This window comes from Penicillium odoratum (genome assembly GCF_028828045.1).
Source record: "Penicillium odoratum strain IBT 22623 chromosome Unknown utg000004l_segment0_segment0, whole genome shotgun sequence".
Taxonomy (NCBI): domain Eukaryota; kingdom Fungi; phylum Ascomycota; class Eurotiomycetes; order Eurotiales; family Aspergillaceae; genus Penicillium; species Penicillium odoratum.
Window position 1 is genome coordinate 2,507,852 of NW_026643146.1, and position 22,255 is coordinate 2,530,106.

Here is a 22,255-nt window from a genome sequence, read left to right on the forward strand (position 1 = left end):
GGATACGCAATCCTTAAATATGGGTAGTTTCCTAAAGTTTCTTCGCTGTGGCATTCACGGGTACGATGAGGTGCTCGGAATTGACAGCGATGAGATCCGCTTCTTCTGGGCAATAGAGACAAACGCCAGTAACGTCAAACAGATCGCCTACCGCGTCGTGCTAAGCACCAATCCAGCAGTCCTTGATACCGAGAATCCAGATGTTTCTCAGCTCGAATGGGACTCAGGGCGCGTGGAAAATGCGGAGCAAAGGAACATCATCTGCAAGCCCGAGAATGGCTTCAAGTCGACATGCAGTTACTACTGGCGAGTAAAAATGTGGACTCATGACAGCGCCCATCACAGCCCCGTCCAGCACTTTTTCACAGGCTATCCCTGTTCTCGACTGCTGCCTCCCTATAGCATGAATCAGACATACATGCCGCATTCAAGTCTCATCTTTCGAACCTGGTTCGAAGATGAGGCGAATCGGTGGAAGGCCGTCTGGATTGGTGATGGGGGTGACAAGCCAATTTATCTCCGCAAGTCATTCCAACTACCACGAACCCCCACGCGCGCCATTCTATTCGCCTCCGGTCTGGGCCATTTCAACATGAGCATGAATGGGCAACCGACATCGAATCACCGACTGGATCCCGGATGGACTAACTACCACCGGCGAGTCCAGTTCACCTCGTACGATGTCACGGACCGTATCCGGGCGGGGGAGAATGTGCTCGGCGCACATGTCGGAAACGGATTCTACGCCGGTGATAAGGGCGAGGATCGGTTCTTTTGGCCTATGTATGAGGACAATACATATGTGAGGTATGGGAATGAGCTTTGCTTCTTTTGTGAACTTCATCTGTTCTATGAGGATGGATCGCATGAGAATCTCATTTCGGATCCGACGTGGTCGGTGCGGAAAAGTGCTACGACGCTGGCGAATATCTATGCTTCGGAGAATCACGATCGTCGTCTTTATCCGAATGGTTGGGACTCACCTGGATTTGATGGTAGTGATTGGGCCCCGGCAAAGCCATTGACTGGACCGCGAGGTCAAATATATTATCAAACACAGCCACCGGTGGTTCTGCATGAGACGTTCGAGCCGGTTAAAACGTACAGCCCTCGTCCAGGGACTGTCTGTTATGACCTTGGACAAAACGCTTCCACGATGGTCCAAGTGATTGTTGAAGGTGCTACTGGTTCTGAAGTCATTGTTCGATATTCTGAAACTGTGAATGAAGATGGCACCGTTCTGATGCCAGATCCTCTATTCAAGGAGTTTGAGACTGGTGTTTTTTCCAGGATATATTTAGCGGGCACGGGTGAGCCGGAGATGTGGGAGCCAGACTTTAGCTTCACCAGTGCTCGCTACATCCAGGTCGAAGGCGTATCTCTCACGTCAGGCGACGGTCTCCCAGTCGTTCATTCTGTCATCGGTCGTCACATCTCCTCCGCCGCGCGAAAGCTTGGTACTATGAAGACCGACAAAGAGGATGTCAATTCTCTCCTCAATGCTCTCCACTGGACCTTCAGCAGCAACCTATTCAGCTACCATACCGACTGCCCGCAGATTGAGAAGTTCGGTTGGTTAGAGGTGACCCATCTCCTCGCACCAGCTACACAGTACACCCGCGATATGGAGTCCCTATACACAAAGATTCTCGATGATATTCTCGATGCGCAAGAGCCAAGCGGTCTCGTCCCAACAATGGCTCCAGAAATCCGATACATGTGTGGGCCCCTTCACGACACCATCACCTGGGGCTGTGCAGTGTGTCTCATTCCGGACATTCTACTCCGCTACTACGGCTCAACGCACGTCATCGCAAAGGTATACCCCGCCGCAGTCCGATACATGGAATACATGCGCACCAAGGAGCGCAAAGGCGGACTAATCGAACACGGCCTCGGAGACTGGGGCCGCGATATTGCCTTCGGAAACCACCAAGCCAACATCGAGACAGCAATCTACTTCCAGTGTCTCAAGTGCGTCGAGATGATGGCTCGCGAACTAGGAAAAGACAACGAAGCGGAAAGGTTCAAATACTGGGCTCAGCGAATCTACGACGTTTATAACACCAATCTCCTCGTTACGGATGATCCATCCCGACCTGCATACTACACCTCTCTCGACAACTTCCCCCAACGAGACCGCACAGCTATCGCCCAAGCAATGGCCCTACAAATTGGCCTAGTGCCAGAGGAATATAAAAAAGATGTCATGGCCGCGTTCCTAGATGACGTTTCAGATGGCAAGATTCGCGCTGGTGAAATCGGACTTCGATACCTCTTCAATACGTTAGCGGATGCCAAACGACCCGATCTGGTACTTCAAATGGCTCGTCAAGAGGAACATCCCTCGTACATGCGTTTCCTCCGACGAGGAGAGACGACACTTCTGGAATTCTGGCAGGATGAGTGCCGGAGTAAATGCCATGATATGCTCGGCACGATTTATGAGTGGTTTTATACTTCTGTGCTGGGATTGAAGGTGGTAGAGAATTCGTATCGGGTGTTTGAGATTGATCCGCCCTATGAAGCGGAGTTTGGACACGTGCATGGAGCGGTTGATTGTCCTTATGGGTTGATTGAGATTGATTTCCGCAGGGAAGGGGAAGAGGTTATTTTGAGATTTTCTGTGCCTTTTGGGACGGATGCGAGGGTGAAACTTCCTGTTACTAGGAAGTCTTACAGGGTGGATCGTGAAGGATCTTCGTATAGTGTTGATGGGGAGAGTCATTTCACTGTTGGGTATGGGTCGTATACTGTTGAGATACAGCTTTGAGAGGTACAGCTATCATTGATGTCGATGGAAAGACCTACATGTATATCTACCTTAATGGAATCGTGTAAAAGTCTGCTACCATTATATTACTCATTCATATCTCAAAGTATACTATTACGAACATATATTAACCAGCTATATTCCACGCTATACCTTATCGCCACCCAAAGATCCTCCTTCGCCGGTCCAGTGCACAAATTCCCTGCATGGTAGCTTTGCCTCAAACATAGCATCAATCTCCAAGACTGAGCGACCCTTCATCTCCGGCACGAGAAGCCATGTCAATGCGCAAGCCATGAAGCATAGCCCGGCATATACGAAACCAGTCTTTCCTTTGAGGTCGCCTTCATCGGTGTTGTAAATGTACGGAAGAATGAGATTGAAAACAACATTAGACAACATGTAGCAAAGAACACCAACACCCTGTGTCTTTGCACGGAGACGCAATGAAGAGGCCTCGCCAGACACGGCGTATGATGCGGGCCAAGCACCCATTCCGCAAACGATGACGACGGCCATCATGCAAGCAGCAGTGTACCTAAACATCATTAGTATATTGAAGCTTCCAGTTTCTCAAGTGACTCACCAGATAACAGCGTTCCCAGACCAGCAGCCTGCTATTCCCATACTCAGCCAGATAACCGTGGTGACTGCCAAAGTACCAAGCATCAAGCGACGTCGCCCAAATCGACTCATCAACCAAACACCGATCGCATTGGCGAAAAGACCCAAGACGATGCCGACAATAAGGATAATTATACTGAGGCTCGACGACATGCCCACAACCTGCATGAAGTAACTTGCGCTGGACAGCAGTGGAACACCAAACAAGCTAGGAACCATGAAGGAAAACCCGACGATAATAGTCCGACGCAGATTGACACCCCTGAAGCAGTCAGCATACGACAACTCTGCCGAAAGCTGTTCCTCATGAATAATTGAGGTCCTCATCTGTTCCAAAAGAGGCCCCACATCCATACTAGCGGTATGCAAAGACCTCATCGCACTAAGCGCCTTCTCATTTTCCCCCTTCCGCAGCAAATACGAAGGACTCTCCGGCATGAAAATCGCCAACAGGAACGGCAAGAGAGTAGTGATCCACTGCGTCCCAAACGGAATCAAATAAGCCGCATCAGAAACCTTATGCTCGCACGCAAAGATCACCGCCGCTCCAATAAGCTCACCGAGAAGCATGAATGTTGGACTCAACGCCATAGCCGAGCCACGAAGACTAACAGGGACAGTCTCAGATAAATAAGTCTGAGCACCAGCCATCGCACCTCCAACGCCCACACCCTGAATAACCCTAGCAACGAGAAAAGTGCCTCTTCTAGACCCCATCTCAGCAGGAAGGTTGGCGCAGAAAGCGATAGCAATACCGATAGCGCAGATCACGCAGCTAAGAGCTAGTGACCAGCGGCGTCCGACTCGATCTTGGAACCAACCTGCAACGGCGGCTCCGAACATCGCGCCGATGGGTTGAATTGCGCTCCAGACTGATAGCCATGCTGAAGGGATGATGTAGCTGCCGTTATAGAGTTCGCCAAATTCGAGCTTGAAATACGGGACTGCGGTGATTGTGCCGAGAATGACAGTGTCGTAGCCTGTCAGGAGGAAGGCGAGGGCTAGACCTAGGGCATAAGCGGAGATTTTGGGATATTTGCGGATTTCCGATAGGAGAGTGGTGGGTTCCTCTTGGATAGAAGTTGTCAAAGTCATGACATCTTGCTTCGTATCAGAGACATGGGATTCAGGTGAAGACATTGTAGGTGAAAGTCAGGAGGTTGACTTCGAATCTCCCCAGATTTTCAGTCGAGATTCGCGGGTCTCTATATACCTGGCCCTTATCAGATATCAATACTACATTATGTTGGGGTAAAAGACGCGTGGATACTTCCCCAATCAGGTCTTTGGCTGGGGAAAATTGCCTTTCTTCGCTACAATTGCTCATTCGTTCGAGATTGGCAACACTTCGCTAAGAAAGAGAAGTTGATATTCTATAGATTGGATGCCGACGCAGCCAATCAGCGTTCAGCGCTTGCCGATATAGCCAATCAGAGCGAGATATGGAGAACCTTCATCAGATTAGGATATTTCTCCACCTCAACGCTTGGTCAATTGTCTTTTCTTGCATTCTTTGCAGGAATTAGCGAGTTAGTAATATTGCTGGATTTACCGAGGTTGAAGTTAAGCTATTTAGACACGTTGGACAAGTTTAAAATAGATAGCGGGGGGTCATTGAACACCTTTCCTCTTCGACCTATCTTACCTCCTTGGCTGCTCTTTTCTCACAAATCTGCATCAACATGGATATCGCCAGAATCATTAAGCCGTGGAAGCGTCAACCGCACAAGTCCTTCGTCTTCACCAATGCTACCATCATCGACCCAGTCGAGGGTGCTCTGATCCCCAATGCAACCGTCCGCGTCGCTGACGGCAAGATTACTCAAATCGACACGAGCAACACAGAAATCGAAGAAGAAAATGTCATCGACCTGAGCGGAAAGTACCTATGCCCCGGCCTCATCGACTGCCACGTCCACATCGCCGTTGTCCCCGGTGAAGCCGACCTTCGAGCCTACAAAGATATGACAGAGCGCATGAGTCTCCTGAGACAGCCACACGTCCTCAAGACGATGATCGAGCGCGGATTCACCTCCATTAGGGATTGTGGTGGAGCTAGTCTGGCCATGAAGGAGGCTGTGGAGGAAGGTGTTCTTCCCGGACCTCGTATGTTCATTGCTGGATTTGCGCTTTCGCAGACGGGCGGACACGGTGATATGCGGGGACCGCATTCGGAAGAACTGTGCTGTGGCGGTACTATCTCTGGTATTAGCCGGATCGTTGATGGACCGGCTGAGTGCTATAAGTATGCTCGCGAGGAGTTGCGACAGGGAGCTGATTTTATCAAGATTATGGGAGGTGGCGGTGTGGTTAGTAGCACCAAATACCAGGACCCCATTGAGGTGAATTTATCTAACTGCTGGTTTATGTAGGCAAGCCCGACGGATCGCATCGACCATATCCAATTCTCTGACGAGGAGATCAAAGCTATTGTCACGGTTGCCAAGAATGCTGGTACATACGTGACTAGCCACAGCTATACACCACAGGCTATCCAGCAGGCGATCAACCTGGGGGTTCGTGGCATCGAGCACGGAAACTTGATCGACCTGGAGACGGCCAAACTGATGGCCGAGAAGGGCACGTTCCTGACACCAACACTTATTGCCCACGTTATGTCCAAGCAAATGAACTTCCTCCCCGCCGAAAGCGCCGCGAAGAACGACGAAGTGCTGGAAAAGGGATTGAGGGCGATGAAGATGGCTGTTGATGTTGGAGTCACTGTCTGCTTTGGCACAGACCTCTTGGGTCCGATGCACTTTGCTCAGAGCAAGGAATTCTCCGTTCGCAGCAAGGTTCTCACTCCCATCCAGATCCTGCGCAGTGCCACGATCAATGCTGCACGTTTGCTCATGCAGGAGGATCAGTTGGGTCAAATCCGTGAAGGATTTACCGCTGACATGTTGATCCTTAATGACAATCCTCTGGAGGATATCACCGTCCTGGATCGGGCTGAACAAAGCATTCTAGGTGTTATCAAGGATGGACGGGTTCTCAAATCACGCTGGGAGAAGCTGACTGCTGAATCATGAGGAAATATAATATTTAGTTTTTTCAATAGTTAATACATTGATTGCATAAATACATTGCAGGCATGCTGCGAGTGACAATTCATAAAATGCCAAAGACATCAAGGCAGTATGGTATTCTAATTACAACATATATAGGCGTATAGACAAAATGCAATGTGTGACTATTTTGTCATGGCGACATGCAAGGCGCGGCTTCCGCAGGAATGGCGAGCTTATGTTTCATGAGATAATATCATGAGATGAGAGGCTAGAAAATGGAACAGCTCTTCACAAAATTCAATGGTGCTTATAACCACCCTCCTCAGTGTTGTTAGAGGAGCCCAGGCCAGCTTCACCAAAGTCACGGTAAACCCTGTCCCGAGCGATAGATCGGTCCTTGCGGATGGTGAGACAGTTGATGCCGAGGAACGTGGTGATCCGGTTGATGACCAGAACGGCCCAGTGCATGTAAATTACAAAGGCAAACACCAAGTACAGGCGCAGGTACAAGACCTCCACCCATGCGCTGACCATCGGGAGACCGAGGCGAGGCAAGTTTGCCAACACGGCACCGCCGATGAGAGGGGCCTGCAGAACGGTCCAGAAGGGAAAGGGCTGGCGCAGCAGGTGGGCCAGGATGATCATGGTGGTCATGCGGCCGAAGACGAAGGAGATAACCCAGCAGTAAAGAACCAGGTGGTTATCAGTGAGAAGGTGCGAGTAAGGCGAGAACAGCCAGGCGACGTTGCACAGAGTGAACATAATCATAGGCACCCACTCCTTGAGAAGAGGGGTGAACGGCAGACCCTGCTTCTTGCGCGCGGCATACACGTTCATAACACAACCTGGGAGGTGGCCCAAGAGGAAACCACCAACAAGAATCGGCACCCAGAGGTCCTTGACGGAGTTGGTGCCGAAGATCTGCGGGAGGTTGATCAAATCGGTAATCGGCTGCGCCCAGATACCCGGTCCCCAAATACCGGACGCAATCATAATGCTAATGGCGATGAGGAGACCTTCGGTAGGTCCATTAAAGTAGCCGAGATAAAGTGTGTGCGTGTGGAAGGTCTCCCATGTCGAGAAGTACATCGCGAGACAAGGAACAAGTGCGGTGTAGGCACCAAGCTGGGAAGCACCGAATCCCATGGCAGCAGTCTCCAACAAACTAGCCAGGGTACAGTTCAGGGAATCAATTCCGTGACTAAGTTCGTCAGTAAGCATCCATGGCTATCACAGGGATGGTACGAACTCAAATAATTCTCCCAGCCCGCTGGAAGTTCCCGTTCTCCGAGCCTGTTTGCCATCCACATTATCCAGAGTGGAGTACCTGCTGGTTGTTAGTCAAGGTCAGGAGCTTGACGATATAATACTGACATCCACATGCCGAGGGCGAAACTGAAGTACAGCCATGCAGGGGCCTATCCAAAGATTTAGTGACCGCTCATATACCGATTCCTTTGTACATACCGGTCCCAAAAGATCAGGCATATAGATCACAATCAACAAGACGTTCGCCACAATCCACATGAACCCGAGCAGGGTCACCATGTTCGGCGCCATCCACATGGGCAGAAGCTCAACGAAAGCATTCCACTAGTCTGAATCAGCCTTGTCCTTGTTTCACTTTCCAGGTTCCATCTTCGGAGATCATACGTAGTGTCTGAGAATGTAATTCGAGATAGGGGACTTGTCAACACTCGAGTACTTGTAAGACTTAAGGGGTAAAAGCGCATCATCGGATAGGGAATCTTGGGTCTCTGTAAAAGCGTATGATTAATATCGACCCCTGGATTAGTTGGGTGCAACTGAACCAACCTTGGACCATTCGCTGAATGACGTCCATCTTGCGGGCGCGTCGCGTGCAACGTTCAGACGGCGGGAGAGCCTGAGGCTATACAACACGACCTTTGACCTGAATATAAGGCTGGCAGGGGGAAGTGAAAAAGAGAAAGATGTAGTGCAGGTCAAAGCACCAAATGGAGACCAAATGGAGCTATTAGACCCAAAAATAGCCAAGGGAAATAAGGGTCTCAAGAATGTTTCACTCAGGGATTTTCCGCCCGTGGTCATGTGATCACTCCGCATCGGAACGCGCGCGTGAAAGCTCCACTTGACCAAGCTTGATTCTTGTCGCTGGCTCACTCTGAACTCTCAACATCAGTCCTTGGGGACTTGTCGATCCTGTTACTATCGTTGTATCATCATTTAATTCTCTGTCTCATTCACTGTTCCAGAATTTCAACATTGGCCTACCTCAGGCTTCCGCCAGCCTCGCGCGACAAAACTTGCTTCACTCCACCGTCTATCATCCAACCACCTTTCACTCACTACTTGTCATGGTCTCCTGTTAAGTTTGACTGGGCATGACGGTTGATTGTCCTCATAGCGCCAGTCGCGCTTTCAATAATTGAAAATCTTTCGCGATGCCGGGCGTCGTCGAAATGCACACTGGCGGCGGTCCTGCGCCAGCACTGGACTACAGTGTCGCACACCAAAAGGTCGAACTCGAGATCGATTTTATCAACAAAAGCTTAAAGGGAACTACCGAAATCACCATCCATCCGCAAAGGCAGGACTTGAGGAGCATACGTTTGAACTTTCGCCAGGGAGAGATTAAGCGCATAAATGTGAATGGCAAATATGTTGCGACATGGGAATATATCGACAGCTACGACAACATCCAGCTCTATGGAGTGCAATATCACCAGCGATTAACCACGAAGCTCGATTCCCTTCTCAAAACCCCACGCGACCCCGAGTTGAAGATAACCGTCCCGAAAGGCATCAGAATCGAAGAGCTGGATCCATTCTCGGCAGAGGCGCAAGAGCAGATTGCACTCCAGGGTGCTGGGGATGATGTTGATGCGCCAGCCGGGGGTCGGACGGCAGAGGCCAGTCTCCCACGATTCAAGGCCTTGACGTTGAATATTGAATTTGTGACGGATCGTGTTCGTGACGGCTTACAATTTGTCGGGGTGGACAGCGGAGATCGTCGATACCCACATGCCTATACTACAAACTCGCTGGATTCGGGAGTTGGGTCCCCACTGTTCCCTTGTGTTGATGATTCGGCGTCGCGTTGCACCTGGGACATTTCAATATCATGTCCTTCTACCCTGGGAGACATATTTGATCGCAAGATCCGTGATGCTGCAGGTGCTCGCTCAAAAGTTCCAACACGGAACCTGTCTGCGGATGATGAGGGGCTTGACATGTCCGTAGTCTGTTCGGGTGAGTTGACGGATGACATCGTCGACCCCAAAGATCCTAGCCGGAAGACAGTCTCGTTCGGGTGTTACGCTCCTCTGTCTGCTCGTCAGCTGGGATTCGCTGTCGGCCCCTTCGAATACGTCAATCTAGCGGATTTCCGCGAAAGCGACCAGGAAGAGCAACTTGGTCAGAATGCCATCCCTTTGCACGCGTTCTGTCTTCCCGGCAGAGTTGACGAGGTGCAAAACACCAGCTTCCCCATGGCACAAGCGATCGACTTCTTCTCCTTGTCATATGGTTCATATCCCTTCTCCAGCTACAAGCTCTGTTTTGTGGATGACGTTACCCCGGACACGTTGCCCACGGCCTGCTTGTCAATCTGTAGCAGTCACCTTCTCTTCCCAGCAGAGATCATTGATCCCATGTACGACTCGACTCGTACGTTGGTTCATGCTTTGGCGTGCCAGTGGACTGGAATCAATATCATTCCCAACGAACCTGCGGATACTTGGGTCACGGTTGGTGTTGCGTGGTACATTACCGATACGTTCATGAAGAAGCTTTGCGGCAACAATGAGTATCGATTTCGACTTAAACAAATGTCTGACCGAATCTGCGAGTTGGATTATGAACGCCCTTCAATCTATGACATGGGAAACTTCCTCAAGATCGATCCATCAGAATCCCAGTTCATTGCACTAAAGGCACCTCTGGTTTTGTTCATTCTCGATCGGCGTCTGACCAAGGCCAGTGGCAAGGCCACGATGTCTCGAATTATCTCTCGGCTTTTCCTCAACTCCCGCATGGGCGATATTCCTAACGGAGGGGTCACCACGTCTCTGTTCCAAAAGCTATGTGAACGCCTGGGCCATGCGAAGCTTGATGTTTTCTTCCAGCATTGGGTCTACGGTGCTGGTTGTCCCCGCTTCTCGGTCTCACAGCGCTTTAACAAAAAGAAGCTTGTGGTCGAGATGATGATCACACAACTGCAAGCCGACCCAACAATGTTAGTGACACGTGATCTCGATAAGAATGCTTTTCTGCGTGATGTCAAGGAAGAGATTCGTCACGTTTGGGCGGGTGCCCTTCAGCCCGTTTTCACTGGTTCTATGACTCTCCGGATTCACGAAGCCGATGGCACTCCATATGAACATATTGTGGAGATCAAAGACGGTGTGACAAAGTTTGATATCCCATATAACACCAAGTACAAGCGATTGAAGCGGAACAAAAAGCAGCGAGAACGTGCTGTTGCAAACGGTGACCCAGAGGTTCAAGAGGAAGTTCTTCTTTACTGTCTAGGAGACGTTCTACAGACAGAAGAGGAAATAAAAGATTGGCGCATGACCGACTGGACCAAGGAGGACGAGGAACGCATGGGCCAGGAGTCGTACGAATGGATTCGTATGGATGCAGACTTTGAGTGGATCTGCAGGTTGACCATGAATATGCCAGGTTACATGCACCTGTCCCAGCTTCAGCAAGACCGAGACGTTGTCGCCCAACTAGAGTCCCTCCAATTCATGACGCAACAACGCCCGCATCCTTTGATCTCCTCAATATTTGCACGTACCCTCATGGACAGTCGCTACTTTTACGGAATCCGTGTGACGGCCGCGCGGGCGCTGGTCATACACGCCAAGGATGAAGTGGATTGGATCGGATTGTTCCATCTAGAGAAGGCTTTCCAAGAAATGTTTTGTCTTCCAGGATCTCCCATGACCAAGTCGAACGATTTCTCTGATATGCCTGCTTACTTTCTTCAGAAAGAGATCCTAGAAGCGATCTCGAAGGTGCGCGACAACAGTGGCAAGACTCCCATGAGGGTCAAGAAATTTCTTTTTGACAAACTCAAGTACAACGACAACTCGAACAATGCGTACTCCGATAATTATTATGTGGCGTCACTGATGCGCTCGCTTTGTCATGCCTTGATGGGCCGGAATGAGTCTCGGCAACAAGACGAGTTGACCAATTTTGACATGGAACGTGCCATCGCAGCCCAGGATGAGGAGCAGCTGGAGAAAGACGCTCTTGCCGAGTTTGATCGATACCGAAGAATGGACGAGTGGTCAGGCTCGTATCAGAATTTGTATGCGCGAGCTGCGCTGCACTGCCAAATGCAAATGATGCAGGCCAAAGTTCTAGACACAGACCTGATGCGTTTCATCCCATACACTCGAGCTGGGACATTCGATCTCTTACGATTGCAAGCATTCGATTGCCTTGTTGATCTCGACATCTCTCAAGTCCCCGAGCTTCTCCGCTGGCTCATCTTCACCATGACGAGCGACTCCTCCGCCTATGTTCGGCATCATTGTGTACGGTTGTTTGGTCGGGCACTGGCTATGATTGCATTTGGACGCACTCCGCAACCCGAGACTAACCAGAATGACGGCTTAATCATCGAGCAAGAGTCCTCCACCGAAGTCCGTCAGGCAGACTTGGAACGTCGTCAAACTGTTCCCGGAGCAATTAAGGCCCTCAAAAGGGAAATCATCGTGCAGGACATGTCACTGAGAGAATACCTCTGGGCTGCGTGTAACTCATGGCCCATAGGAATTCACGAGATGTCCGAAATAACAGATCTCTGCAACGTCATGTTCGACGCCGTGACATCCCAAATGACCAAACTCAAATACCCTCGCTTCTGGAGTGTGCAGAACTTGGGTCACGGCAAGGTGCGATTCTATCGGTCGAACAATGTACGGACCAGTTTGGCTCCCTCAAAGGACGCCATCAAGCGCAAGCGTGACGAACCAGGCATGCCGCCGCCTGCTCCTCGCATCACATTCAAACAAGCCAAGACAAGTGCCACGCCTAGCACCCCATCCTCCACGAGCCTTCCGAAGCTCCACATTCCCAATCCATCCCCCATTACCGCAGCCGTCAGAACCCCTGGCGCTTCTACCCCATCAACCCCATCCAGTGGCGGTCCACTGAAGTTGAAACTCAAATTTGGGCAGAAACCCAAATGACCGCTATATCTGCATTCCATACCATGTATTTTAAAGTTATTTTTTTTATTTTTGGCGAGTACCCACCATTTGGGGAGAAGAAACAAGCATGGCTCTAGGCGTGATGACAATGCATTGCTTAAATTGCATATACCTTTTCTAGCCTTTGGCCACCTCGCCATACGTAGGAGAATTATTAGACTAGAACGCACACATCCTCGTATCACGAATCCTTGATATATGTAATCCCCCAAACCCAGGGTGGTATTTATTCAGGTTATCGGGAATCTTTCAACAGCAAACGAGCAGAAGTAGAAACAGAAAAAGAAGGTTTTGATGGTCCCCGACGAGCAACCGACCCATAAACTCCCTGTACCATTATGATCATCCCCAGCCGCGTGGAAGCCGCGCGCTTGTACCCCTCGAAGAAAATGTCATTGATCGTGCGTGGTGTCTATTTGTCGTTTATCCGCTCAAGGGCCTCGAGCATGACGACGGAGTTACCGCGAATGACCTGCGATTGTTAGTCGAGTGAGCAGAGGAGATATTTGAACAACGTACAATCATGCCAATGGCGACCTTCTCACCGCCAGCCTTCTCTTCGTAGGCCTCATCGAGGACAATGTTCATGAAGACCTAAGGAGCGAGATGAGCGTGGTTCATTCGAAGAACTCTATCAGGTCCTGATCTTGAGATGCTGATCATCTGCAGATCAAGACCTCAAATCTGAGTGGCGCAATGAGTTCGTGGGGAAGGATTGAACGTACATCGTAACCTCGGAGGATACCAATCACTTTGCGGTTGCCGTTCAACTGGCAGAAGACCCGCTTCTCCATGTACTGCAGAAATTGTCAGCGACAAGACGCAAGGTAAAGAAGGGATGCAGATTCATCACATACCTTTTTCAATTCCGGCTGAGCTTGAGGCATCTTGGGCAAGCTGGTAACTGGATTACTGATTTGGCAAGAATCGAGTTGACTATCGCGCAGTGCTGTGGTATCGGTGACCGGGACTAGGTTGATCCGGGTCCGGATAAGCGATAAGAAGAATAGCTCATGAGCTCGCCGCATCCTTCTTTCACGCCTCACTGACGCCCATTATGAGCTCTACTTTTTCAAACAGAAGGAAACCTCGGAAGATTGGCGGGGATGATGATGAAGAAGATGGAGCTTCTGCACCAGGTTTGTCATATATCCATTCTTTGTGGTACTGTCTAACAGCTACATACAGAGCCCGTTGTCAAGCGGCCAACGAAGGCGAAGCCGAAATCGAAGTTGCGCATGTCCTTCAACGCCGGGACTTCGATGGCCGAGGAAGAGGATTCACCGAGTGAAGTGGTCATTCCAAAACGACATGGTCTAGGTCGGAAGGCTGTGGAGCGCAGTGCCGCCCAGCGCAACCAGCTTCCAGGCGCTGCAGCAATGCTCTCCGAACGCTTTGGTGATCAAGACCGACCAAACTACAGCAGTGACTATCTCAAAGAACTCCGCGACTCAACACCTTCCACCCCAAAAAGCACCGATGATGATAAAGACCGTACTGTCGATGTGGCTGCCAAGTTTGGCGAACTTATGACCGTCTCTGGCCAATCGGCCATCCCAAGTGCAGCTGAAATTCGAGAAAAGAAGGCCCGGAGAGCGCGGCTGGCGTTGGAACATACTGCCAACTCTACAGAGGAGGACTTTATTTCACTCGACCATGGTGCTATAAGCGACGATGATTGGGTTGCGATAGCACGGGGTGAAAAGTTAATGGAAAAGGAGAAGGATACACGACTTGTTCGCGATGATGAGGATTTCGCGGAGGGATTCGAGGAATACGTGGAAGACGGCAAGGTGTCACTTGGTAAGAAATCGGAACGTGAGCAAAAGCGCAAGCAACGCGAAGCCATGCGGGAACTCATCGATGATGCTGAGGGACTTTCCGACGAAGAAGATTCCGACGTGGAAGAAAAGGCCGCATATGAAGCTACTCAGACCAAGGCCGCCATGGGACAGAAATCGGACATCGACCGGCCTCGCACACCACCCAAGATGACTTCTCTGCCTCAGTTGGCTAAAAGTTTTGACCGACTGCGTACTTCTCTGGCATCAATGGAAAATGCCAAGACTCAGATGATCAGTCGTATGGAAGACCTTCGCAAAGAGAAGGCTGACATTGCTATTCGTGAGGTGGAAATCCAGCATATGATCAAAGAAGCGGGAGAAAATTATGAGCGACTAAAGAGGGAAGCCGGTGTTGATCCAGCTTTAGACGGAGCAGGGGCATTGGAGAAGTCGCGAGGATTGGAAAGTATTGGAGCGCCTTTACCACCTTCTGATTACTCTGACTCCAGCTTCGATTCATCATGAGTCGTACTTTCCTCGTCCATCCCTTCCTGTATGACGATCTTTCGCCAAATACCTTCCAATGTTTAGATTTGGAGATGATTATTTTGATACCCAATCCGATTCCCAAGCTCTACAATATATTTACCATGCCTGCGCCTCAATTATTCTTCATATTTCGCCAACTTCCCCGTAAATCAGCTTCAACAGATCATGCGTCAGCAAACTCTCACCCATGAACCTGCCTACTCTCTAATGCTATCCAGTGTTCATAGTGGCCCACTGTCATGGATCGTCAGCCCAATCAACAAGACCGCAGCGGAGCCTCGTCTTTATCGTCGCTCCGACACGACATCCATTGAACTCTTCTTTGACTTGTTTTTTGTGGCCAATTTGTCTACTTTCACAGCAACACATGAGATCAACAATCTGAATGGTAGGTTCTGATCCGACTCTGACATTCAGAAGCTGACACATTTAGCCTTGGGGTCATACGTGGGATTCCTCGGTGTCATATGGTTCACATGGCTACAGGTCACCTTGTTTGATATCCGCTTTGCCCAAGATTCGGTCTTCGAGAGAACTTGTAAAGCTCTTCAACTTGCAGTGATGATCGGTTTCGCGTCCGCCGGAACTCGCTTCACCACCCGCGTTGGTAATGAAAACCTTTGGGCATTCCAGTCGTTGAGCCTTATGCTAGCGGGAAGCCGACTCCTGTTGGCGATCCAATACACTATCACTCTCGCGTTCATGTACCGACCAATGAAAGCTACGTCAAAGGGGGTTGCATACACCGCCATGATGTTTTGGGGTGCTGCGATTTTGTATCTTGCAGTAGGCTTCCAAGCACCTTTGCCCGTCTCCGCTAACGCCTTTAGATGTTCTTTGCCTTTAGCCGAGGGCATCAAGTCCCACCGCGAATTTGGACCGTTTGGTTCGTCCTGTTTGGTGTTGAGATGTGGACGGTAATGGGGGTCTCTTGTGGTTTCCCAGAAATTGGCTTCCAGGAAACCTACCTCAATATCCGGATGGGCCTTCTCACACTGATTATCATTGGCGAGGGGGTTATTGCGGTAACTCGGATTGTCAACAAGACGGTGCGGCCGGGGGGATGGACTAAATGGTCGTTTGTCCATATATTGGGAGTGACTACCAACGTCGTATGCCACCCACCCGATGTTTATTGGGGTCTACTAACTGCGATAGTATCTTCTATGGCAGGTCTATTTTGATCTCTCCCCGGGGCGTCGACTTGGAAAAATCACGCAGCATATCTGGGCGCAACTTCATTTCCCCTTCCATGTGGCACTTATTCTCCTGCTTGAAGGCTCCCAAATCCTTGCATTGACATTGGATGTGACCCTGAAGTTAAAGTACCTTGCACAGACATTCTCTTTTGTGTGTGAAGAAAATCGTCCTAGCCAGACGGCAGCGATTGCACTGATTAGAAGCACCATCACGGACATGGAGATCCCATTTAGCCGAGGTGCAACACAAGAGTGGGCGGCGATTTCGAGTCTTTTAGATGACCTTTCCAATCAGCCTCTTTGTTCCGACCCCGGGACATTCAATTCCATCCACAGGCAGGACATCTTCAGTGATCTGATGGGGAATGTGACTGCGGCCCTATTCTCAAGCATGGACATCACTCCACCAGTAAAAGTGGACATCGGCCTCCTTGACAGTCATCAACTGCTCCGAATGTATATGAAGCTCTTGGCCTTTGTGTATATATATTTCTTCGCGGGTGCCAGTCTGTCAATGGGTCTTTTCAGCGCATTTACCATTCTCGCCCGTCGGCACGAACGCCGTCTGCACCTCGGTCTTTCCATGGCAGTGAGAGCTTTACTCGCGATTTCTCTAGCTAGTTTAGTCTCATTTGCCAGCCACTTCCAGTTAGCCTATTCCTTCATGACCTCGCCGATCATCCTGTACGCCTTTACGTTGCCGCTCCTGACTGGTCAGTTCTTCTCCTACCGTAGCATGCGGATTCTAATTGGTAACAGTTCTTTTGGTTGACCGACTTTTGGACGGTCTAGCATCCCGGAGGGACGCAGCCGGCCGACGGACGCGGGAAAATAGTATCGAGCTAAAGCGTTCTAATTCAGGCATCGCGGGGAATGGGTCTTCCGCGGGGGCTAACCAACCCTCATTGTCAGTTGGAGAGCTTCATTCTCGGTCATTTGAACGTTAGTCGATGGAATTGCGGCTCTTTGAGCTTAGTCGGGGAGAGACATGACCGTCTAACGGGCAGCAATGCGTGTCTGCGTAGATACCGATTGGAGGTAGCAAAACGCCCCAACTGCTTGAATACATCTGAGCATTCTTATCATCTCAAGCTACAAGTCTCACACATCAATATATGCGTAATCATTAGGAGATATTCAGATATTGATAGTAGTTTGCCACCGACTCTCCGGAAACCTTTAGCAGAGACAGAAGCTAAAAAATTAGCGCAATATCCGCGACAGCGCATACCTACATGGTCTTGGCAACACCGTTATGGATGATCTGCAGCAAGCCATCCAGATCCATGGATTGGCTCCTCGATCGATTTTAGGCCTGGCCGTTAGATGCCTAGGTTCTGAGGGTGTCTCGGTAACTCCAGGTTCTAGCTGTACAGAGAGAAGTCCTTATACTATCTCAACTAATATGCGGAGTACTTAGATAGCTATGTCAATATGTCCAATGTTATAGGTACGATCACAATCTCTCCTGAGATACATCCAGTCCAAGGCCTCTTTGGCACCATGTGTTATGTCTATGTTGATTTCTAGACAAAGAATCTAGACCCCAAATGACATGCACATGCAGTACAACGCCCGACGATCCCCCACTCAGCCCGAACCAACTCCAAAATGCTCCAAACCAACAACCCACTCCAGGGCTTTATTATGTCAAGCAGGAGACGGAACTGTATCCGACTGGATAGCGCATCGGCAGTGCGCACTTAGCTGGAACCATCGCTCGTTCGCATTTCCTGCAGGCTGGTTCACTATCTTGCCGGTTTCAACGCCACCCAGCCCATCCCATAAAAAAGCTTCTTTGAAACGGGGCTGAGGGATGGACAGGGGAAGTGGGGAATAGCTCAAAGCTTGAGAAAGTACATAGCATTATAATACGTTGAGTATTTTATACTTTAACAATAAGCTTGGAATTAGCTTTGAGCTACATGAACTAGCACTGGTGCTATATCTATATGCCTTGTCCCAGTATGATGTTTTGAAGACGTTTGAACTTCTGCAAAAATTCACTTTTGAGATGTCCTCGGCAGTTCGCGTCCCCAGTAGATACATCACTCCACACCCCCGAGCCCCTAAGAACCAAAATAGAAGAGCTCATTGCTTTTCATGGTCTGTTGGATCGGTTAGCTGATCTGATTCGTGCGGACGAATAAGCACCCTAGGCTAGCCCTATGTAACTACCCGATCAGGATGGAACATTCTCAAATTGACCACACCAAAGAAATTGGGGAATCAATCTAGTGGAGTTAGAATGTATTTAATGGGGCTCGGAAATACTTGGGTTGATCTGGTTTAGGGCTGTTTTTGACAAGTGTGGGTTGGGGTTGCGTTGGTTCTGGTCAAGATATAGGAGTTAGTTACCTACCAGACCATTGGAAAGCAAAGGTAAATCTACCAAAGCTCAGGTCTGCAGGGCTTATGCAACCTATATAAGGATCTACGCAGACAACAGGTTTCGGACGTATAATAGGTAGCTTAATCAGTGTCTCACATTATTCCTTGCCAAGTCGAGTCTCTCCGCGAGACATTGCGCCCTGAGAACCTTGAGACTTGGAATAAAGAAAAGATCCGAAACGAGCGGCAAGTGGATGATCCCGCGGCTCAATATCCCGATTTATGGTCTGACTAGGGTTAAGTCATTCCGGGAACGATCCATGTTCAACGTCCCCCTTATCCAACGGTATGGGGTCGGGCTTTTATTAGGGATGATGTTCTATTAAAGTATCATCCCGGGGTAGAAATGCTTCATTTTTAAGACAAAACATCAGAGATCTCTAAGCCTTGACTTCACCGAGTTTCATTCATCCTCCTCTTTCCGTGGATCTGAGACCGCATTGCATCCAACGGTTTACCCGCAATAGACAATTAGCAAGAGATATGTCAATTGCTTGATAGTTATATCTAGATCTATCTATATATAGATCAGATTAGCTTATACTACAAGGTTTCCAAGGTTCTCCACTGAAGATCTACAAGGTTAGCGAAGATCCGAAAACTCAGTTGTCAAGTGTTGAAGTGTTGACAGAGCCCTATATCAGCAGCTGTCACCCGTCAAACCGTTGCACATTGAGGACAAAGTCTACGGTAATCTACACCCAGCGACAACCCGTGTACAACATTCATGATTACAGCGGTGAATCCATAGCCACGGTATTCAGCTGCATTCATTTTACCATGATAGATGTGCTGGTCAGTCCGGTACCGAAGCCATGGATGTCGCAGGAAATTACCATGAATTCGCGGTTTATTACTGGGGATTCTTTATTCACAGACTTCCCTCTTGACCACCTATCAAACTACTGGGACTCTGTTGACAACTCACAATCCACTTATCACCTACACTCCCCTTTGAAAAGACGCACTCTGTCTCCATCAGATTCTGAAAACATGTCTCATGTTCCTCTGCCAAACAGCTCTCGTTCCAAAGCTTTTCTCTGCTATCCTCCGAAACCTCCCTCTCTGCAGTCAAGTACGAGTGTCTCTCCCGCTATGGAGACTTCATTTTCCAGTGATGGAAACGTCTACCCTGATTCGACATATGGACACTTCGATCAGTCAGGATATCTCCCAGCTTACATGGGAGCCGCTGGTATTGACTGGTCTGCGAAGAACATCCCCTTCGTGGAACCTGAAAATACACCCTCACTCTCATCATCATATGAGTTCCAGGATCTTCCAAAAGATGGGCCTCCTACGTGGGATATGCCTTTCCAAGCCCAAACACCCCTCATGGCCATCAACGACAAGACCTTTCAACCAGTCAATCCTCAGTGGAATCTATGGCCCAACCAAGATCCTTGGATCCAGCCCTACTTCAATCAAAACTACTCCGATTCAAACTGGCAACATCTCCACTCCATGGCCCAGGACCACAAATCTTTCCAGATGCCCATGGAACATCACATCATTCATCAATCCACTCCAATCACATACATCCATGCCGCAACCTCTACCCAAGACCAGAGCCAAATCCAACTCCCAACTTCTTCCCACTATCACCCTGAGCCTACACATGTCCAATCTTCCCACCCCCTCACCACTCAGCATCAGCAAACTCCAGAATCCCTCTACTCCCCAATCCCAAACCAACTTCCAACGGCCCCGCAAAACCACCTCAAAGCAACCCTCCACTACACTGACACGCGCAACGCATTCCTAATAGACTGCAAACGACGCGGGCTGTCCTACAAAGAAATCAAGCGAATGGGAGGATTCAAGGAAGCCGAATCCACGCTCCGGGGCCGCTTCCGCACATTGACAAAGTCAAAGGAGCAACGTGTACGGAAACCGAAGTGGTTGGAACGAGATGTAAGTTTTCCCTCTTGTCTCATCCCGTCCTATCCCACCCCATACTTTTCTCCACGGGCTGGACTAATAAATCTAGGTAACATTACTCATTGAAGCGGTCTCTATCTACACTGATAAGGATTATGTGTATGAGGGTGATGAGTTGCGGGGACAGCAGCGGGGACAGGGTCAACCGCCTAAGGTTTCGTGGAAGAAGGTTGCTCAATTTATCTGGGCGAATGGGGGGAGTTATCAATTTGGGAACGCGACTTGTAAGAAGAAGTGGTGTGAGATATATGGGGTTAATATTTGATACTTTGTTTTGACTTGGAGCTGGGAGTGTTTGAATGGGTGATAATATGTACTCATGGTACGGAGTTTGTTATCTCAGCTGGACTGGATTATTCTCTTCTATTCTGATTCTAATTCGGAGTTCGATTTCACTCGTATTCCTAAATCACTTGTATTGTATAGAAATGCATATACATAATCAAATTTAAATCACAACAAAGATCCTCCAAAATCGACTCTCGGATATCCCACATCCCTCAAAGCACGATTCAAATTCTCAGGATAATATCTCAACGAATCCCACTCCCCTTCCGCCTTCACCATTAGTGTCCCCGCAAGAATCGTCCCGTTCAACGAAATCACCCCCGGATCCAGCGTATCTCTCGCCGCATCCGCATCAATAGGAACAATCGCCGTCTCTGTCCGTCTCGGCGCAATCATCATTGTTGAAAGCGTCATCGCCAGGTTATAGCTTATAGCCGACGGACCCTGAGTTGGGAGGTTGCCCTGATGGGTGTGAGGATCTTGCGATTTTGTTGCGGCGACCGCGGCACGGTAGAGGGATAGGTAGATTGAGTGGAGGATTTCTGAAGTTGCGTTTTCCGGGATGGGGAGGGCGAAATGGGCGAATGGGAGGTGAGGGATATATTGGAATTGACTCTGATTCTGATTCGCTTTCGGTTGTGATTGTGCGGCAAGGAGTTCGATGAGTGGAATCCAATCTGTACCTGCACTGGGCTGATGCATTGCTTCGACAGGAAGGAATTGGAGATGGCGGTGTGGTTGGCTTGCGCCGCTATCTTCTCCGGAGTTGAAGAATGCGAAGAGACGCGGGTTGTCTGTGGTGTTGTTGTCAGTGCCCCATGTGCGGAGACACTCGTATGTAGCTTCTAGATCTACTTTGTCGAGTAGATCTGTCTGAGCACGCCATTGTTTTGTGGCGAGGATGAAATGGTTTGGGATTACGGGGTATTTGTTGAGAATGAGGGCGTGGGAGGGGTTCTCGGGTGGGAATTGGGCGAGGAGGAGTTCTGGGGAGGGGTTCTCGAAGGGATCAGGCTTTGGACCTTTTGGGCCGTCGGGTTTGAGATTGGTGGGTTTCTTTGCTAGAGCTGGACAGTAGCGTAGTTGGTACTGGATTTGTTAGATGGTATGACAAATGACGAGCAGCTGTACTCACTGGGATCCCTGCAGCTGTAACGATTGACAAATGTGTATGCGAGAAAACTAGATGATTTCCTTCTTTAGCGGTAGCGAACCGCCTGGCGACCAGCGCCGAAAGACTTTCTGAGAGACCGAGTTGCATGGTGTGGAATGGCGAGAAGAGGTTAGGAAGTGATGCGGGGATATCGTGGAAAGGCGGTACCGCCTGTGGGGCCGACTCCGATTACGCTTCAAGGATGTTCAAGAAGTTCAAGATAATTAGGATCACTTGAAGTAGATATTTAGACATGATTCATTATAATCAAATATTTTCCGTCAACACCATCCGATAAGTCACCCGAGCCAGCAGGGTTGGGTATAGTGTGAG

At 49.5% G+C, this 22,255-nt stretch overlaps 10 protein-coding genes across 10 annotated transcripts; 6 read left to right on the forward strand and 4 right to left on the reverse strand.

Annotated features, from left to right (window-relative positions):
• Positions 1 to 19: 19 nt before the first annotated feature.
• N7520_005210 (alpha-L-rhamnosidase) lies at positions 20 to 2,773 on the forward strand (the record flags this gene model as incomplete). Its single annotated transcript, XM_057139144.1, has 1 exon — positions 20 to 2,773. The coding sequence occupies one exon, from the start codon at positions 20 to 22 to the stop codon at positions 2,771 to 2,773; it is 2,754 nt and encodes a 917-aa protein (XP_056997351.1).
• Positions 2,774 to 2,920: 147 nt separating this feature from the next.
• Positions 2,921 to 4,537, reverse strand: N7520_005211 (uncharacterized protein; the record flags this gene model as incomplete). The annotated part of the gene is made up of 2 exons (XM_057139145.1): positions 2,921 to 3,311; positions 3,360 to 4,537. The coding sequence occupies 2 exons, from the start codon at positions 4,535 to 4,537 to the stop codon at positions 2,921 to 2,923; spliced, it is 1,569 nt and encodes a 522-aa protein (XP_056997352.1).
• Positions 4,538 to 5,079: 542 nt separating this feature from the next.
• On the forward strand, positions 5,080 to 6,429 carry N7520_005212 (metal-dependent hydrolase family protein; the record flags this gene model as incomplete). Its single annotated transcript, XM_057139146.1, has 2 exons — positions 5,080 to 5,706; positions 5,770 to 6,429. The coding sequence occupies 2 exons, from the start codon at positions 5,080 to 5,082 to the stop codon at positions 6,427 to 6,429; spliced, it is 1,287 nt and encodes a 428-aa protein (XP_056997353.1).
• A 276-nt stretch (positions 6,430 to 6,705) lies between these two features.
• On the reverse strand, positions 6,706 to 8,251 carry N7520_005213 (uncharacterized protein; the record flags this gene model as incomplete). The annotated part of the gene is made up of 6 exons (XM_057139147.1): positions 6,706 to 7,609; positions 7,658 to 7,735; positions 7,783 to 7,826; positions 7,876 to 8,001; positions 8,062 to 8,165; positions 8,224 to 8,251. The coding sequence occupies 6 exons, from the start codon at positions 8,249 to 8,251 to the stop codon at positions 6,706 to 6,708; spliced, it is 1,284 nt and encodes a 427-aa protein (XP_056997354.1).
• A 580-nt stretch (positions 8,252 to 8,831) lies between these two features.
• Positions 8,832 to 12,596, forward strand: N7520_005214 (transcription initiation factor TFIID subunit TAF2; the record flags this gene model as incomplete). The annotated part of the gene is made up of 1 exon (XM_057139148.1): positions 8,832 to 12,596. One exon carries the CDS (start codon positions 8,832 to 8,834, stop codon positions 12,594 to 12,596), a length of 3,765 nt encoding a protein of 1,254 aa, XP_056997355.1.
• A 433-nt stretch (positions 12,597 to 13,029) lies between these two features.
• N7520_005215 (putative small nuclear ribonucleoprotein SmG) lies at positions 13,030 to 13,504 on the reverse strand (the record flags this gene model as incomplete). The annotated part of the gene is made up of 4 exons (XM_057139149.1): positions 13,030 to 13,089; positions 13,137 to 13,211; positions 13,343 to 13,414; positions 13,475 to 13,504. 4 exons carry the CDS (start codon positions 13,502 to 13,504, stop codon positions 13,030 to 13,032), a joined length of 237 nt encoding a protein of 78 aa, XP_056997356.1.
• Positions 13,505 to 13,674: 170 nt separating this feature from the next.
• On the forward strand, positions 13,675 to 14,926 carry N7520_005216 (uncharacterized protein; the record flags this gene model as incomplete). Its single annotated transcript, XM_057139150.1, has 2 exons — positions 13,675 to 13,756; positions 13,806 to 14,926. 2 exons carry the CDS (start codon positions 13,675 to 13,677, stop codon positions 14,924 to 14,926), a joined length of 1,203 nt encoding a protein of 400 aa, XP_056997357.1.
• A 189-nt stretch (positions 14,927 to 15,115) lies between these two features.
• Positions 15,116 to 16,921, forward strand: N7520_005217 (uncharacterized protein; the record flags this gene model as incomplete). The annotated part of the gene is made up of 4 exons (XM_057139151.1): positions 15,116 to 15,338; positions 15,384 to 15,736; positions 15,781 to 16,062; positions 16,109 to 16,921. 4 exons carry the CDS (start codon positions 15,116 to 15,118, stop codon positions 16,919 to 16,921), a joined length of 1,671 nt encoding a protein of 556 aa, XP_056997358.1.
• Positions 16,922 to 19,533: 2,612 nt separating this feature from the next.
• On the forward strand, positions 19,534 to 20,746 carry N7520_005218 (uncharacterized protein; the record flags this gene model as incomplete). The annotated part of the gene is made up of 2 exons (XM_057139152.1): positions 19,534 to 20,454; positions 20,531 to 20,746. The coding sequence occupies 2 exons, from the start codon at positions 19,534 to 19,536 to the stop codon at positions 20,744 to 20,746; spliced, it is 1,137 nt and encodes a 378-aa protein (XP_056997359.1).
• A 188-nt stretch (positions 20,747 to 20,934) lies between these two features.
• N7520_005219 (uncharacterized protein) lies at positions 20,935 to 22,030 on the reverse strand (the record flags this gene model as incomplete). Its single annotated transcript, XM_057139153.1, has 2 exons — positions 20,935 to 21,858; positions 21,905 to 22,030. 2 exons carry the CDS (start codon positions 22,028 to 22,030, stop codon positions 20,935 to 20,937), a joined length of 1,050 nt encoding a protein of 349 aa, XP_056997360.1.
• Positions 22,031 to 22,255: the final 225 nt, after the last annotated feature.